Genomic DNA, 19,788 nt, shown 5'->3' with positions numbered 1-19,788 from the left:
CTGACCCTAACCTCAGTGTTAACCGGCCACGTAAGTCCCCAAACCTCATATCAGTCATGCCATGCTCTAATGCTCTACAGTCTAGTCACGCGGCAGCGGTCCCCAAAGGTTATTGGCCTTGCACCCTCCGTTACCTCCTGACCTAGCTGTCACTCACCCCCTAGGGGTGCGTGACATGTGAGTGACAAACTGTGCGTGACAAACTGTGGCGCACGCACCACATGTTTGGGAATCCCTGGTCTAGTTGAAGCGGTTTCAGTTAATAATAGATGTGCTGTTGTAGATACTAGTGCAAGATAAAGGCCTGAAAGAGGAAATGGGAGAGTGTAGGCGTGAAACGGTTCATCCTCCTAATCCATTATTGAAATCATTGATTTGAAAAGGGGGAAAAAAAAGATCTTTACGTTATTTCATTTTTTTTACATTTTTCTTGTTTTCTTTGACCGTGTTCAGCAACAGCACAAAATAGCTGATCTAGAACTAGACGCATCACGATGTCGATGATCGTTGAGGGCTTGTAGATCAGCGTTGAGCCTTACTTACTTACCCTTGTTTCCACCTTTTTCCACAGGGGCTTTTGTGCCGCTTTGCAATTCGATGATCTCACATTTTACTCTCCACCTGAGTGTGTATGGCTGCGCACATGATTGAGTTTTCTGCCTGTATCACTTGTTTGTAAAGTGTGCGCGTGTGCGTGTGTGTGTGTGTGTTAATGTTAATGTTAATGTTAATGTTAATGTTAATGTTAATGTCCTTGATGTCATTGGCCATATTCACACGGTGGCCATCTTGGTCTTGTGACGTGACTTTAAGTCATACATTAAGCCCAACAAGACTCAAAAAGAGCCACTGTGGGAATAATATGGCACTGCTTTTCTCAACGTCTCGGGTCCGGCGAGGTCACCGCCAGTGGTCTGTACAGTATACACTCTCAGAGTTACACACCCGTAAAGTCGGCTGAGAAATTGTCAAAACCGACAAAGCTTGTCGGTTTTGACAACTCTCATGATGATGGCGCCACATGAGGACTATGAACCGGGCTATAAGGAAAGGGTCCAAACCGGACCAAGACGTTCAGAACCCAGTGAACGGACGGTCAGTGGCGTGGCGTGGCGCTGACCGGCACACCTCCCTATATGTGTCGCTGTCTTTCTCTGGTTGTATATATGCGTTCTGTTTGCCCCCCTACTTACTCCCCTATCCCGCAGGAGACTTGGATGGCCATTGGTGGGACCATACGTCTTGGCATAGCAGCGAGGCCTCCCCAATGTCTTTGGTGAGACATGCGGAGCCCCGCCAACCCCCCTCTCCTCTCCTCCCTCCTCGGCTCCCCCTCTCCCCCCTCTCTAGCCCCCCCCCGTACCCCTCCCACCCGATTCCTATCTATATCTCTCAGAGTCTTTTTTGGTCATTCCATGTTTTTTCCTCTTTTTTTTTTTTTTTTTTTATACGTTTTATTTACACCTTTTTTGCATGTTGTTTTTTCTTGTTTCCTTTCTTGTTTTTTATTCCCCACCAACCTGTAGGGGACAGTCAAAGGGGAAAAAGACAAACTATTGAGCAGGCATTTATGTCCGAGGCACCGACACACACCTTATCTGAGCGGCAAAAGAAAATGGTGCGCTTTGGGGGACACTCATTTGAAGAGGACTTGGCATGGTGCGAACCGCAGGTTAAAGACTCGGGAGTTGATACGTGCAGTAGCACTACCCTAAACGAGGAGCATAGCCATAGTGAGAAGGTACTGAGACCTAAAAATCTAGCCTTGCATTGTTTTCTAATTTTGTTTTCATTTATTTTATTTTATTTTATTTTATTTTATTTATGACCTATATTATTCCATATACTGTTTGCTCTCTCTTTGTCTCTTAATTGTAAAAATAGGTGAGATGTATTATTATTATTATTATTTAATTTATTTTCTTCCTTTGAGATTATTGTGTTAACTTTTTTTTATTTCGGTTTTACTTTTTTTTGGGGGGGCGGGGTGAGTCTCTTTTTGCTTGCTATACTTGTTGTTTTTTGCTCTTCAAGGCATTTAAAAAATGGACATCCAGTATTTTTCTTTTTTTTTCCGGAGAGCACTCAAACACCCCCCCCCACCCCCCCCCACACACCCCACCCCCCTATGTTTGTCATGGCGCACACAGAAACGTGGGTCCCCCCCCCCCCCCCCGCCCCTCCCCTCCAGTGGTTGCATGCTAGTCCTCTCTCCGTACCTTGTCTTGCTCTGTAATGTGTAGCAGTGCGTTTTCTTAACCCATTCTGAACGGGAACCCATGTTGGTGTCAGCATCATGTTATGCTTTAGCTATTGAAAAATAGCAGATCTACAAGCTCATAGCGCGCCACCGAGTGGCGCGCTACGAGCTTGTAGGTCTGCTATTTTTGAACGACTGACATTTTTTAAATCTGATCTCAGGTCAGAATGGGTTCATCAGACCAGTGTGTGTCCAGTGGAAACCTCGTATGAATCTGATCTCAGGTCAGAATGGGTTAAGAGGACCACCTCTCTGCACAGGCCTCGTTCACACCTCCTCTTAAAGCCTTGGTTCATGCTTCGCCGTGCGACGGTGTCCCGCGCGGTGGGTGCCCCCGGCCCCACCACCCATACAGCCGATACGCAAGCTCATAGCGCCGCCGCCGGGCGCATCCGCGGCTAGCTCACCGTGAGCTTGTATATCGGCCATGTCAGCCAGCCGCCGCGACACCGCCGTGTGACGGGGCATATACGTTTGGGGCATTGTTCTTCTTGCTTCCCCCTCCTCCCCCGTTCCACACCATGCACCACCCACTCTTAAACAGAACACCCACCACAAGTACACAACACAACACACAAACACAGACAACGCACAGCCTGCACACGGACACGCAAGTTCACTCCGGTTACAAAAACCTTGAATTAAATATTACAAAAAAGTACAAAAAAGAAAAACCACCAACAACACGGAAGGTTGAATTAGTTTTTTTTGCACAGACGATCTGTTTTTCTTTTTTCCCTTTCACTGTCACGTCCGACTAGGTCTCATATCCTAAGTTGTGTCTCATGCCTTGAATTCTGTGCCGTCCGTTCTCTCCCGTTTTCGATCTTCCTCCTTCCTCGTAGCTCCTCCTGCGTTTGTGATTAAACCCCAATATGTTTGTGTGTTGTAGGAAATATATCTGAATTATTATTATTATATATATATATACTTTTTTGCTTTCCTCCGCCACTCCCACCCTTTGCAGTGGTTGTATACTGTATGTGTGCGCACAGTGGAGCGGTGTGGAGTGAGGCATGCTTCCCTGCTCTGAACCCCGGCTGCCTACACCTTGGATCGGAGAAGGACTGCTTTGTTTGGGGGGGGGGGGGGGGGGGGGGGGCTCTGGTCCATGACCGTTAGTGACTTCTCTATAACCCAAACTTTACTTTTAGAACCCCCTCCTCAAGGAACATTGAGGGTTCCCTGTAGACCGGTTTGAGAACCATAACTCTAATGCTACGACAGGGACTACTTTTTTTTCCTCTTTTTCTTATTCATGTCTACACAGTGTAGTAAGAATAAAGAATATGATTTCTCTACTCACCGATACAAATGTGTTTGTATGGTGGTCAAAGCCTTTTTCTCCGTGGTGGGAAGCCTACCCAAACACCACCTTTTGTGTAAAATCCTCCGTTTTGGGAAAATATGCTATAATTGACTGGATCAGTATAGGTGGTGTTATGGATAAAGGTTTTACCTGCCTGGTGGTCATATTGTTTGCACAAAAGGTGTGTTCTGAGAGGCATCCCACCTCTCAAAAAAAAAGAAATCAGCTAAATGATATTCTTTATTTTTTCACTGCAGTGACATCAAACACCTGGTCAATGAGTAAGGAAATACATACAGATATATCTCGCGCCACCCTTTTCCCTGTATTGTTTTTTTTTTTACTATTTTAAAATTTCAAGGGGTTTAGCATTTAGGATGAAAATAGAGCCCATTATAGTCCCATATAGTGTTTAGTGTCGGCATGTTCTGTCTGACACCATGGACCAGAGCTAGGGGGGAGGGGAGGGGAGGGGAGGGGGGGGGGGGGGGTGCTGCTTGCGTCTCTGTGCATGGACTGCTTCTGCATGCATCCCGTTCTTCCATCACATCGTCGGCAGGTCCACACAGGCTTGGGAAAATGAACATCATCTTAACGACAATTCTAATTGGAACAAACAATTTTAATTGAACAACAAAAGGCTGTTTTTGAGGTGTGAATTCTGACACAGATTTTGCCTATAGTGCCCTGCAGAGACATTTTCTTTTCAGTGATCCGTTTTAGTTTAGATTTGCACTCAGTAATATATATATATACTCAGTAATATATATATATATATATATATATATATATATATATATATATATATATATATATATACATACATACTGTGTATATATATATATATACTGTATATATTGTGATACCCATGTGAATAGTGAATACCAAAGAATGCCTTAGGAGGAGGACTAATATCCGAGTTTGTCAGACTGACACAGCCAGGAGGATCAAATAAATGTGAAATGTGTTGAGCACCAAAAAAGTTGCAACAATAATCTCTGCTTGAGGTGTCCAGATCACTCCGAGCGATCACTCCTTTAGTATATAAATGCATGACGGACAAAAGTAAATCAATAAACATTTATGTGTCACAGCCCTTATAGAGCGTCACAGTCCCGCCCCCTTTCTTGACGACGACAGGCCCGGAAGAGAATTCCCCATTCGTTGTTTTCCCCCATAGACGTTTCAAAAAGTATTTATTTAAAGACCTTTTAAGCCTCGGACAAAGTCAACTCTCAATCATGACAATAAAGTGAATAAACACAACGTTTTGGGCCGATCACATATTGGAAAGAAGGAAAAAAAAAAGGGCAGGGTACAACAAATATTTGGTAGTTTTTCCTCCAGATTTTTAAAAAAATACTCCAAAATAGCAGATGCTCATATAAGCTCACGGCGCGGCACGAACACATTTTGCCATGCAGCCCCCCTGGGGATCGCCTGCACCGGACCACCCTTATAATCAAGCCCCCAGTAAAGGCTATCCAACGTTGAAGATGCCACTACCTACTGGCAAAATGTGGAATTGCAGCACTTTAGTGGAGCTGGACGGACGTTCATGACGTCACGGTGCGTAAACCCGGACCTCATAAAATTGAGTTCCGGGGGCTCGGCGGCTAGGCTATACCTCCGCTCGCTCGAGCCATTGAGTTATAATTATACTTCCGGGGAAGTCTTCCGGGTGCTTCAAAACGCCACTGAGCTAATGCTCCGGTTCGGTTTCTATCCTTTATAGCTCTATGGTTATAATAAGGCATTCTTTGGTATGCACTGACTGCGGGTATCCCAATTGAATCACTGTGGAAAAAGTGACACACGACTCCAAATTTGAAACTTATAAACATCAACGTATAGCTCTCTAAAAGCCCATCACTGTGAGGTCCACAGCGCCGGTGCTGAACAGGAGTCTGTGCGACACTCTCTTTCTCAATCAAGTGAACGGACCGAACCCGATATCCACCAGGCCCCTCCTCCCCTCCCCTCCCCTCCCCTCCCCCTCCCTCTACCCCTGCACCAGCCCTCCACCCCACCACCCCGTTTAATTTTTTTTGGTTTTTCTTTTCAACGTTTAGTTTAGTTGTTGTATTCTTTGTTCTATTTCTATAAGTGATAAAGTCTCCTAGTGGATATACAGCATGTGAAACAAGAAGGTGTTTGTCGTTGACCTCTGACCTTGTAGCACCCGGTGACGTGGCAGCCGTCCAAAGACGGAGACCGCCTCATCGGGCGCATCCTGCTCAACAAGAGGATGAAGGACGGGAGTGTTCCTCGAGACTCGGGAGCTCTGCTCGGACTGAAGGTGAGACGTCCGCCATTTGCTTTACTTAACCCTAATCTAATCTAAAAATGTCTTCTGTATCCTGACAGTTTTCTGAAAAAGCTATGTTTCTATGTCAGTCGTTCTTCGATTTTTCAAAAATAGCAGACCTACAAGCTCATAGCGCGCCACTCGGTGGCGCGCTATGAGCTTGTAGATCAGCTTTGTTTATTTTGATCTGCTTTGTTTATTTTGACTTTGACAATGTTAGCATGTTATTTATGAACAGTACATGTGCAACGTGAATAGGAAAAATGCTACAGTCACATTGCGACTTTTGTGAGCTTTAGTGACTGGATTCTGTGTGAATTCTGTGTGAATTCTGTGGATTCTGTGTGAATTCTCTGAATTCCTTGTGGTTTCTGTGAATTCTGTGTGGATTCTGTGTGAATTCTCTGAATTCCTTGTGGATTCTGTGAATTCTGTGTGGATTCTGTGTGGATTCTGTGTGGATTCTGTGTGAATTCTGTGTGAATTCACGTTTGCTGTATGTACTGAACACTGGTTCATTGTGTGATTCTAAGATACCGTACCCCTGTCTATACTGTACTGAACACTGGTTCAGTGTGTGGTTCTAGATACCGTACCCCTGTCTATACTGTACTGAACACTGGTTCAGTGTGTGGTTCTAAGATACCGTACCCCTGTCTCTATACTGTACTGAACACTGGTTCAGTGTGTGGTTCTAAGATACCGTACCCCTGTCTCTATACTGTACTGAACACTGGTTCAGTGTGTGGTTCTAAGATACCGTACCCCTGTCTCTATACTGTACTGAACACTGGTTCAGTGTGTGGTTCTAAGATACCGTACCCCTGTCTCTATACTGTACTGAACACTGGTTCAGTGTGTGGTTCTAAGATACCGTACCCCTGTCTCTATACTGTACTGAACACTGGTTCAGTGTGTGATTCTAAGATACCGTACCCCTGTCTATACTGTACTGAACACTGGTTCAGTGTGTGGTTCTAAGATACCGTACCCCTGTCTCTATACGGTACTGAACACTGGTTCAGTGTGTGGTTCTAGATACCGTACCCCTGTCTCTATACTGTACTGAACACTGGTTCAGTGTGTGGTTCTAGATACCGTACCCCTGTCTCTATACTGTACTGAACACTGGTTCAGTGTGTGGTTCTAGATACCGTACCCCTGTCTCTATACTGTACTGAACACTGGTTCAGTGTGTGGTTCTAAGATACCGTACCCCTGTCTCTATACTGTACTGAACACTGGTTCAGTGTGTGGTTCTAGATACCGTACCCCTGTCTCTATACTGTACTGAACACTGGTTCAGTGTGTGGTTCTAAGATACCGTACCCCTGTCTCTATACTGTACTGAACACTGGTTCAGTGTGTGGTTCTAAGATACCGTACCCCTGTCTCTATTCTGTACTGAACACTGGTTCAGCGTGTGGTTCTAAGATACCGTACCCCTGTCTCTACACTATACTGAACACTGGTTCAGCGTGTGATTATAGATACCATACCCCTGTCTCAATAGTCTATATGTACTGAACACTGGTTCAGTGTGTGGTTCTAAGATACCGTACCCCTGTCTCTTTAGCTCACTCGTCTGGGCCGCGCTGCCCTTCTGGCTTCCAATTATTGATTACATCACCGTGTAGCTCAATATTAATATTCATTAGGGGGGGCTTAATTAGCTTCCTGATTAATATTAATGAGCAGCTAGTGTTTGATACTTAGTGCTGTAATTGTGCAGGCGCGCTTGTGTCGAAGCGTTATTTTAACGGTCTACATTCAAGGGCTCTACCGTACCGACACCAACTTATCACTGTAGAACAGAGCATTCTCAACAGAAATGTAAACTGAGAGCGGTACAGTAGGACCAGACAATAATAATGGGCTTGTTTCCGTTATGGTCCTGTGTATTCAATTCATCAACATAAGCATAACGAAATGTATACGATAATACACAGATACAAATACAAACGACTATATGTACAGTACGAAAAAGATGGGAAATTCAATTTACCTTTTGTTTTTTCACATTTCGATTTCACTGACATTACTGTCATAGCTTAGTTAGTATGGATCTCCATTTTTTTAATTTTCATCCATATTTTGAAAATTCCTCTAATCTGGTGTACAGGTGATGACATGCGCATTACATGCATGATGCATAATATAATTACAAATTATTTCTTTCTTTATGATGGGAGAATTGGCACTCAAAGACATTACTGGTGACATTACTGGCGCTGAAGGAGTTTTAACAAGTGGTTTGTGGGCTTGACTGGAAGGCTGAGAGCACCCCCCCCCCCCCCCCTCGATATTTCCGATATTATCGTCGCTGTCAGGCAGAAACCTCCGATTTCCATATTCAAACTTTTGTGTGTGTGTGTTTTTTTTCCCCCGTAAATGAATGCCCTACTTGATCTTTTTTTTTTAAACGTTAAATAATAAATGGCATTACATGGGGGTCAGTAGCCTACGTATGCACGTCAAACTGGGCATCCTTTTCAAATGGGGTCAAATTGCCCTGAAACATTTCAGGGCAATACCTCGACCTTGCGCGTGCAGACTAGTCGGCACCCAGCCTGGTACGCTATAGTCAAAATATGGCCCTTGAGGAAAATTAATTGGGGAACCCTACACTAGATTATGAAGATTTTCTTTTTCGTGTGCTTTTTTTTTTGTTGCATCAACGGAGATGATGATGATGATGATGATGATGATGGTGCAGTTGTGTGAGCTTGCTGGTCTGGTCAGCTATCTTTTCAGGCCGACACCACAAATTAGCCTTAACCCATTCTGACCTGAGATCAGATTCATACGAGGTTTCCACTGGACACACAACTGGTCTGATGAACCCATTCTGACCTGAGATCAGATTCTAAAAAATGTCAGTCGCTCTTCGATTTTTCAAAAATAGCAGACCTACAAGCTCGTAGCGCGCCACTCGGTGGCGCGCTACGAGCTTGTAGATCTGCTATTTTTCAATATCTAAAGCATAACATGATGCCAACACCAAAACGGGTTCCCGTTCAGAATGGGTTAACCGCTCACCACCGCTAAGTGCTAATACAAGCACGGCGTTCATTGGAACAACGTGCACAGCGTGTGCATCGGGGCCGTTAAAGCTTGTTAAAAAAAAAGAGCTGAGCGGCCAGAGTCCACGGGAGCGTTCCATCAGAACAGGAGGAGAGAGAGGAGAAGCGGGCGAGATGCATGCAGGAAAAAATCATTAGTGATTGAATGAGCTACGGTGGAGTGGACATGTTTGTGTCTGCTCAGTGTGTTTCTGTCCCCTCAGCAGCAAGGAGCTACACACACACACACACACACACACACACACACACACACACGGCCAACACATCACTCACTGCTGCCCTCTGCCCTGTGCACACTCCATGTCTGTGCCACGTTTCCATCTTGTTTAGATCTGCTACTGTTGATGCTGTCGTGTGATCAAGTGGGGCATTACCCCCCCCCCCCCAAAAAAAACCCCCCAAACTTAACAAAAAACACAATAAATTAAAATATTAAGATAAGAGGTTTCTGCCCGACAGTGATAGCTTTATAAACTCTGTCTGTCTGTCTGTCTGTCTGTCTGTCTGTCTGTCTGTCTGTCTGTCTGTCTGTCTGTCTGTCTGTCTGTCTGTCTGTCTGTCTGTCTGTCTCACACTCTCTCACTCTCTCTCACTCTCTCTCTATCTCTCTCTCTCTCTCTCTCTCTCTCTCTCTCTCTCTCTCTCTCTCTCTCTCTCTCACACACACACACTCTGTCTGTCTGTCTGTCTGTCTGTCTGTCTGTCTGTCTGTCTGTCTGTCTGTCTGTCTGTCTCTCTCTCTCACCTCAGCCCCTGCTGTTTGTCTCTGTCTCTCTACCAGGGCCCTGCGTGATGATGTTACGTAAAACCATTTCATTTAGACCTCCCTCTCTAAGCTCCTTTTGTTTGTGGCCATTGGACTGTCTGCCATTAAGAGTCATTTGTATTTGTCTGATGCTGCTGTGTGTGTGTGTGTGTGTGTGTGTGTGTGTGTGTGTGTGTGTGTGTGTGTGTGTGTAGGCCGAGTGGACTGGTTACTGTACAGCACAGCTGTGGCCCACGGGCCTGTTAACGAACCAGGCAGAAACCTCTTATCTCCGTACTTTTGACTTTTTGTGTGTGTGCGTTTTTGTTTGGTAAAAGTAACGCCCTACTCGATCACACTCCAGCATCACTCAAAAGTAGCAGATCTACAAGCTACTTTAGCTGTTTTTTAATTTGATTAGGGTTAAGTACAGGGTCAAAACACCAAAAGGGGTTCCCGCCCAGAATGGTACAGAGTAAAAAATAATGTACATAGTTATTTTCCTCCAGTGTTCCAGAAGCACAGAGAGTAATGCCAGTCCGCACACAGCCCCCCAGGGGAGAGAGAGAGAGAGAGAGCATGGCCCTGGATATTTTAGTTCTGAAAGGAGAACTGGTCTTTGTCTGCTGAGCCTTTTTCCCACGTAATGCTTTTTACTGTTTACTGAGGAAACATTCCTCGAAGGCACAACTCAAAGCTCTGACATCAACAGGAAAAAAAAGAAAGAAAAACGGACGTGTGCTCTACACATGAACACATTCTTTTCTTTTTATTTCTTTCATACATGATGATGTATGTATGATGATAAGAGCGCCCCTCACTTCACACGGGTGTGATTTTTTATTTAAATAACGGACTGAATGTGTTAGTTAACCTTGCGTTATACAATGGTATAAGTTATAACACAATGGTGTAGGGCTTGTAGATCATTACGACGGCATACATTTTGTTCGATTAAATCAACTGTAGATTTAGTCGACTAAAATCTTATGATATTTAGTCGACTAAAACTAGACTTAACAGTAAAACATTCCAGGTGACTAAAATGTGACTAAAACTGAATGAAAACTATTCAAGAGACTACAGTATGACTAAAACTACAATCAAAGTGTGCTGTCAAAAACTACACTGACATGTACTGTACTCTCTCTCTGCGTGTCTTCCACAGGTGGTGGGCGGCAAGATGACAGAATCTGGTAGACTTTGTGCTTTCATCACCAAAGTGAGGAAAGGGAGCCTAGCAGATACTGTAGGACACCTCCGACCAGGTACAAACTACACCTTGTTGTCTTTGTTCTGTTCACCATAATGCTTCCAATCAAACAAATCTGTGCATTCACATTATTGGGTTTTTTTGGCAGTGTATTGCATTATATATTTCCCTGTATTGATGGCGGAATTGTACTTTTTTATTTTTTGTTTATGTCTGATGCGATTGAACATCAAACAAAAGGTTAGAAGATTTGTGTTTGGTAGATTAATATACGCAGCTGTTCCCACAAAAGGGGCACCATTTAAAAGGGTAATACACTGGCTTTCCAACGGTTTAAATGTTATTTCCCCGAAAGATGCATTGTTTTACACCAGAGACATACAGTATACGTAATCTACCAAACACAAATCTTCCGAAACTTTTTATTTCACGTTTTCATCTGGAAAACATTGCACGTCATCTTTCTTCTCGTCTTTGTCTTGCAGGTGACCAGGTGCTAGAGTGGAACGGGAGACTTTTACAAGGAGCCACATTTAAAGAAGTTTACAATATAATTCTAGAGTCAAAGCCGGAGCCCCAGGTGGAGCTGGTGGTCTCGCGGCCTATAGGGTGAGACCTTCACCACTATTCTAACCCATTTTATGTAACATTCTATGTTTCTATGTCAGTCGTTCTTTGATTTTTCAAAAATAGCAGACCTACTGTACAAGCTCGTAGTGCGCCACTCGGTGGCACGCTATGAGCTTGTAGATCTGGTATTTTTCACCAAAAGGGGTAGTACAGACGGACCGTTGTTGTTTCAGATTCAGAGAGGAGAACTGAACCCTGCTATGCTACCCAAACATGACCACCACGCATAACTCAAAGCCCGTAGTATAGATCAGTGGTTCCTAAACCTTTTCATGTCAAGGACCCCTAATTTGACTGTAATTAGCCCCACGGACCCCCATTTGAAAAGATTTGCCAGGGACATGAGAGAAGATGTTTGCTGCTGTAGCGCTGATTCTCAACCGGTTTAATTTTAAAGTTTGACATGCATTACGTCTACCGACCCCCATTTAATGACATTTCTATCTCTGTGAGACCCCAATTTATATTGTAAAATCAATGTTAATTTAACTCTGAGAGTGTACAAATGGAACCAAATGGACTCGTTAGGGTCCATTTGGAGGCTGGAGCCATTTGGTTCCATTTGTACACTCAGAGTTACAGACCCATAAGTGAAGTAAGTGATCGAGCCTCACTGCTAAAATATAAAATATCTAAAACAACATATTACACACATAAAGACCCCCAGGAACGTGTTCTAAATCTTCTAAACTCATTAACATATATTATCTGCAAAAAGGGTGAAGTTTCCCTTAAGTGGTTAATACATAATGTGTTTTTGTGACTTTAGATCCCAAGTTTATATTCTGGGTCTCGAGCTGTATATACAAAGCTTGAGAACTCAGCAGCCTCCTCTTCACAAGCTCTTCCCCAACATAAAAGAAACAGAAAACGTTTGGGAAAGCAGAGATAGTATAGTGGCAAAAAAAAAAAGCAACCTCTTTCGCTCCGTCAAGTGCCATATTTGACCCCTCTTTGTCGTGCTGAGGGAGGCTGTGGCAGAATGAAGACTAATTCGCTGCTTAGGACTCATTAAAGCACTGTGCATTCAGCATTAGCCCAAATTGATCCCAGTCGCCTCCCTGAATTCTTGCCACCTTTTTCCTTCGTCTCTTTCGATTGATGCTCGCTGCTACTATATATGGCTACTATGCACTTGTATGAATGCACAACACCATTATCTTGTTCACTTGTTTGTTTCGATTGCTGTAGGTTAATTGTTTACCTAGTATTCTATATCGATGTACAGAATATTATTTAGATAGCATGTTGTTGTTTAGGCAGGTGCTAGGTTCATTGTCGGTGTCCTAATAACAAACAATGTACTGGATATTATTTATTTTAGATGCATGCTGTTTAGGGCACATGCTTGGCCATTGTTATCTGGTATTTGGCAACACTGTTCTTCTCTCTGCATTCTATATTACTATGATTATTTCCATGATTATATTTACTATTTATTTGTTCTGGATAAGACTAAATAAGTTCTAAATAAGTGGTTCCCAACTTGGCGTCTAGCCCCCGCAGGCCCGCACAGAAACAAAGGTTGGGAAGCACTGTGCTAAATGCCTGGATTATCATTCTAATTCTCTCTCTCTCTCTCTCTCTCTCTCTCTCTCTCTGTTCTTTCAGAGATATTCCAAGGATACCAGACAGCACACATGCACAACTGGAATCAAGTACGTCTTGGCTACCCCCCCTTCCCCCCCCTTCCCCCCCCTCCCCTTCCATCACAGCTCATTGGGCATCTTTGTCCAATTAATCAGCCCAGAAACATCAAGCTAACGAAACGTCCCGGAGAGTAGATTCCATCATTCTGTCGATCTGTATCTCTCTCTCTCTCTTCCATCTCCACCTCTCTCTCTCTCCTCTTGCCGTGTGGTGACATTGGTGACGCTGGGCTTTGATCCTCCTCTTCTCTCTTCAAATTAACACAGAAAAAAACACTTATTGTAAAATACAATTTGTCGCTTTCTGGTGGGAAACTGTTACTTTTAAGGGGGGAAAAAGATCCTGTATTCCAATGGATCCAACCATCTCTTGTTAATACTTTGCTTTGGTTAAATCTTTATGAAACCCACAGACATACAAACAAAATAATATATTAAGGTACTTTCAGACGGGCATCGATTAATGCAGATGTTGTCGCCTGGATCAGCTCCAGGTCTGCTCATGAGTAGCCTGAGGTCCACCTATGCTTTCTATGGCATAGGCAGCTCCCGGCAGGATCCGCCGGGAGAATCTAGACACAGCTGTGCGACATGAGAGTCATTAATTAGAACGACAGAGAGAGAGAGGAGTGTGTGTGTGTGTGTGTGTGTGTGTGTGTACGGGTGTGTGTGTGTGAGTCAATTTAACAAAGGTGCAGACGATCAGAAATCAGCAGAGAGTGATCTACGTTTGCGCTACTCTATGCCGAATTGAAGTGGACTCGGTCCCAGACTTTCTTTTTCTTTTCTCCCTGGAAATAAAAACATCTGGGTTTCCGAGGCTAGCTCAAGAGGGACGCGACAACCCAACGCGTGCACGGAAAACGAGCACGCGCACGACAATTTCACGGAACCGCGCCCACGTAGTAAATACGCTCGTGGTGTCGCGGCTGTCGCCCCTCGACTTCTCCGCTCGTGCAGAAACAAAATGCAGGTCTCGTTGAAAATGAATTACTCTGCGCATTTGAAAGGACCTTTTATGCTGTGGTGGTAAAACTCTCTCTCATCCATAATATCTGTGTCCCGATCTGAACCTCCTCTGCTGCCTTCCTTCCTTCCTTCCTTCCCTCGTGGTTCTTCAGGTTCGAGTTCTTTTGAGTCCCAGAAGATGGATCGGCCGTCCATCTCCGTCACGTCCCCCATGAGCCCCAGCATGCTGCGGGACGCCCCCCAGTACCTGTCAGGACAGCTCTCAGTAAGTCACGCACATTTAACATCTTTATTTGCGTTCACATTTTACAAGAAATGTCTTGAACACAAACAATAGTGGATGTGAAAGCTTGAAAGAAACTCTACAACAAGTGCTTCAGGATACAGATCACGGGTACAGAAAGCATCGCCTTCTCCATTATATGGCGACTGGCGCACATACGTACACGCACACACACACGCACACACACACACACACACACACACGCGCGCGCGCACGCATACACACATGACCAGTCCTCCTGCAGAACTGAGAAGAGTTCATTTGTACAAAGTTACAATATCAGTAGTTTTAACTTTCATGTAACTCTACAGAGTGATGTACATACTATATTTAGCTTGCGTCTCGGGTGTCGCGTCGCCAGAAATGGCAGATCTACAAGCTCCACAGTGTGATCTACGTATACGTTTCACAATGTGATGCACTGTCTGTGACAAGTTGTGAGTTTGGTGTAACGGCGAGGCTTCCAACCCAGCTGTCCCACACGGGGAAAAGGACCACTAAACCAAAACATCTTCATCCACTTGAATCCCTGAAGGGGAATCTATACCCTTTTTACCGGGGCGAGGTATATTAGGCTTTTTTGGTCTTCAGCCAGAGGCTCTGAGCCACTCTGGTACACACTTGTAGATCTGCTATTTCCAGTGTGTGACATGGCGGTGCAGCCAAGTATATAATCAGGTTTGAGAGTGTTAAGAGAATGGAGGTCACAGCGGTGTGTGACTGACTCTGGATCAGTGGTTAGATTGACGGTCCAGTGTTTGAATCCCAATCTGGGGCCTCCATGTGTTCCCAATGTGTTCACAACACCAAAAACAGACTCGTGTTTGTTGATTGATTTATTGATTGAACAGTTTGTACTAGAATGGGTACAGTTCAAGGAAAGTGCAGGTCAATACAAAATCGAGAGGATAAAACCAGAAATAGCACAAGGACTTGCGTTGTTTACATAAGGGTTAGCGTAAATAGCAGATGTACAAGTTTGTAGATCTGCTATTTTAGCTATATTACACAAAAACATATACATATATACCAGTAAGACGCCCTGCGGGCAAGTATGCACGCATCCGCCTGGGTGACAGCAGACTGCTGGGCGAGCACTGGCGCTTTGGCATGGGGGGTCAGATACATTCTGTACTAGTGGCCATATACTCATATGGAATGTCAGAACAGCTCAGCTCCATATATGGAGATCTAAGACTGGCAGCGGGTATAGATCCATCCCTGATGATGTCACGTGATGTCACGAGGCATGACCATATATGGAGACATCATGGGGTGACGGACGGACGGACTGACTGACTGGAAATGCAGGTTTTCATAGTAAATGCGAGCTGCGGTCGCAATTATGATATGTTCTGAGTTCTGGACTCCCAGAACCTATAGGGTTAGAACCACCTCCTGAGTTCTGGACTCCCAGAACCTATAGGGTTAGAACCACCTCCTGAGTTCTGGACTCCCAGAACCTATAGGGTTAGAACCACCTCCTGAGTTCTGGACTCCTAGAACCTATAGGGTTAGTGCCACCTCCTGAGTTCTGGACTCCCAGAACCTATAGGGTTAGTGCCACCTCCTGAGTTCTGGACTCCCAGAACCTATAGGGTTAGAACCACCTCCTGAGTTCTGGACTCCCAGAACTTATAGGGTTAGAACCACCTCCTGAGTTCTGGACTCCCAGAACCTATAGGGTTAGAACCACCTCCTGAGCAGGGGTGGGCAACTGGCGGCCCGCGGGCCACATGCGGCCCCCCGCCTTCACTTAATGCGGCCCACATGTTAAGGGGGCGCAATTAAGGGGGGACCCAAGGGTTGAGAACCCCTGTACTAAGGCATTGTTTTGGTGTGGGGAACCCTGCTGTTCACTTGGCTCTTCACCAGTCCAGGCTTGGGACTGGAGATCAGGTTACTGTGTGTGTATCCCTCTGTTTTCCATTATCTGCTACAAAATACACTCCAGGGGTGATTCCGTAGAGACCTGCGTTAAAATACACTCCAGGGGTGATTCCGTAGAGACCTGCGTTAAAATACACTCCAGGGGTGATTCCCTAGAGACCTGCGTTAAACACTCCAGGGGTGAGTCCGTAGAGACCTGCGTTAAAACAGGAGATAAATCAACTCTCCAATTTAGTATCCAGGTGGGAATTAGACTGCTGGGTGTGTGCCAGGGAAACACCGTCACCACACGACCAGAGCACTGAGCTAAGAGCCGTTTTCACCATTCTAGAAGCACAAGTTACGGTGGCCTCACTATGTATACCATATAGCATTTTTTCCTTTTTTATGATTTGTTCTTTTCTATTCATTTTTCCGTTTTTTTTAATGAAAATGACTATATACTATTATTTGACTTACGTAAAAGTAGCAATACCAACAATTAAAAAAAAAAACTCGGTTACTAGCTGAAGTCCTTTGAGAGGTGGCCATGTTTTTTCATTCACTGTTTTCATTTATTTTTAATAATTCCTTTTAGATCTTTTTTCAGTCTTCTCTGTCCTCCTGGAGGAGGTTCTTTTCCAAAACAATTATTACAAATAAATAAAAAGAAAAACGTTATTAAAAAAGCACGGCCCCCTCACATATTAGGAGGGCAGTATGTAGGATAGGATTAGGAAGGTGGCAGGGCAGCTAAAATGAATATCAAATAACTAAATACTGAATCGAGCGACTTAAAAACTGTCTGGGGTGTTCACAGAAGCCTGAGTAGACGATAAAATGACCAAAAGCTTTTTTGAAAGTGAAATATCCCCCTTTAAGCCTGGGCTGGGAAAGGGCCAGGCTATACCGCGTTGCTCCATGTTTCTCCACGTTGCTCCGCACACACCCTTTTCGAGCTTTCAGATTGGCTACTGTACTTTTGACACTTTCGTGTGATGCTGTAAAATGGTAAATAAATGGTGCATTTATATCGCGCATTTATCCAAGGCGCTTTACATATAGATTGTGCACATTACACATTCACCAACCAACTGGCAGAGGAAACCATGCAAGGCACCGACCTGCACATCGGGAGCAGTTGGGGGTTCAGTGTATTGCTCAAGGACACTTCGACACTAAAGGCCTATTCATAGTCTGGATTTTCGGTGGTAAGGTGACCACCGCTCCGGTGGTGAGCTGACCACCGGAGCTGAAATAACGTTGAGCGGTGGTGAGTAAAAACAGAGAGAAGGGCTGGAGCGGTGGCGGTGGTGTTTTGCTCTTCACCGCGGCTCGTGACGTCATGTTGTAGTTTGGTGGTCACCCCACCACCGTAAATCCAGACTATGTATGAGCCTTAACTCTGGGGGGGGAGTCCGGGTTTGAACTGGGAACCTTGCGGCTCTACCGCTGAGCCTCTGCCCTTACGCTGTAGCATGATCAAGTAAGGCATTATACGGAAGGGAAAAAACCCCCACAAAAAGTTCAAATATGGAGATAAGAGGTTTCTGCCCGAGTAAAAAAAAAGCAAAAACATTTAGTTTTTTACTTGAGTACAGTACTTAAGGGGGCGGCGGTGGCTCAGGGGTAGAGTGCCTGGATGGGAACCGCAAGGTTGCCAGTTCGAACCCGGGCTCCCCCAGAGTTAGTGTCGAAGTGTCCTTGAGCAAGACACTGAACCCCTAATTGCTCCCGATGTGCTAGTTGGTGCCTTGCATGGTTTCCGCTGCCATCGGTGTATGAATGGGTGAATGTAATGCACAATCTATGTAAAGCGCCTTGGATAAAGGCGCTATATAAATGCACCATTTACCATTTACCATTTAAGTAAATGTACTTCCACCACTGTGCATGGATAAGTACAGTACAGCCGCTCAGCAAATACTGTACAAATAAAATAAACCTACAACCGGTGCAAAACCTTTCGCAGCCAAAATGCTGCCCTCGAGTCGCTCTGCATTGTCACGATTAATCGACAGAACCTCGAAACAAACAAACACCCAACCCTTAAAAACGAACTGAAACGTACTGCAGTTTATCTAATGTACTCTCCTCCTCCTCCTCCTGTGATATGCTGCATCCGATCGTGAATTCTGTGCAGTCAGAAAAACTACAGTGTGGTATTTTTGGAGTGTTTGTGTGTGGAGGGGGGGAGGAGGGGGGGGTGCATTGTGGATAACGTCGCTGTGACGCAAAGCGATCTGAGAACAGCAGAGGATCAGCAGGCTGCCCGCAGAGAAAGAGTCTCTGTGACGCAAAGCGATCTGAGAACAGCAGAGGATCAGCAGGCTGCCCGCAGAGAAACAAAGGGATATAATTATGAGTCATAAACCCGATCGATGAGTCATAGTTTATGACTCATCATCGATACTGTGCTGTGCAGAACTCTCTGCAGAGGAGGAGGAGGAGGAGGAGCAGATAATCTGACACTAAATACACAAAGATACTATAAACCAGTACATTTACTTGAGTGAGTGATGTACAGTACTTACTGTACACCCTAAATGTTTTGATCTGTACTTGAGTTATTTTTGAGGGGTGCCGGCCGGGCCCCTCCTATGTCCAGTTTGGAGGGTTTGTCCGAGCACAAACATAAAATGCCGTTGACAATGGATGGACACTTTTGAGTGTTCATGTAAAAACACAAAACATAGCGTAAAACACAAACATTGAAGACGAAGGTCCTCCAGGACGCAAATTCCGATTGGCCCGGAATGAGATGATGTATGATGATGTACGATGATAAGAGCGCCCCTCACTTCACACGGGGTGTGATTTATTTATGTGTTTTTGAGGGGCTCCTATATACAGGTTTAATGTTTGTTTTTAGTTCAATGTTTGTTTTTTTAAAACGCCATTGACAATGAAGGGAAAATGTACGTCATGTTGTCCCTCATTACGTCATATTGTCTCTTTATTGTTAATGGCGTTTAATGTTTGTGTTGGCACCGTTTGTCTTACATCACCATTACATCACCTAATCAACATGAGTTAGACTTTAATATATTAGCGCCCCTCACTTCACATGGGTGTGATTTTTTTAATCAGTCGACTGCATTACAAAGACAAAATATTGTACTTTTGACTCCACTACATTTCTAGGAAGACTGCACTATTAATTATAACCGCTTAAGCTCTATTTCAAATTATCATGACAAGATCACATCATGTCATTGCTATTAGTGATTATATATATATATATATATATATATATATATTTTTTTTAACTTTATGAATATTCCTTGAATTTTGGGAGAAAATATCAACATTTTAATACAGCAATGCATTGATAGTAAAATATAAATTACATATAAAAATATACTGTACTGTATGTATGTATGTATGTATGTACACAGTAAAATCCTCTGTGTTTATTTTTCCATTTGTAACGCATGGTTACATTTGCACTCCCTCAGAGTTATACATTA

The 19,788-nt window shown here is 44.2% G+C and overlaps 1 protein-coding gene across 1 annotated transcript in view; it reads left to right on the top strand.

The window, feature by feature from the left end:
* The window catches only part of LOC308318956 (regulating synaptic membrane exocytosis protein 2-like), a gene marked incomplete at both ends in the record, with an annotated part of 267,580 nt that overhangs the window by 145,360 nt on the left and 102,432 nt on the right, over window positions 1-19,788 (top strand). The window contains 6 exon segments of the mRNA XM_080768695.1: window positions 1,527-1,741; window positions 5,749-5,868; window positions 10,874-10,973; window positions 11,404-11,527; window positions 13,160-13,206; window positions 14,319-14,431. Of these exon segments, the coding sequence (XP_080624821.1) occupies window positions 1,527-1,741; window positions 5,749-5,868; window positions 10,874-10,973; window positions 11,404-11,527; window positions 13,160-13,206; window positions 14,319-14,431 (719 nt within the window).

The sequence above is a fragment of the Protomyctophum bolini genome (genome assembly GCF_963924005.1).
Source record: "Protomyctophum bolini genome assembly, chromosome: 7".
NCBI lineage: Eukaryota > Metazoa > Chordata > Actinopteri > Myctophiformes > Myctophidae > Protomyctophum > Protomyctophum bolini.
The sequence above is the reverse complement of the archived record's forward strand: the minus strand, read 5'-3'. Positions and strand labels throughout refer to the sequence as shown.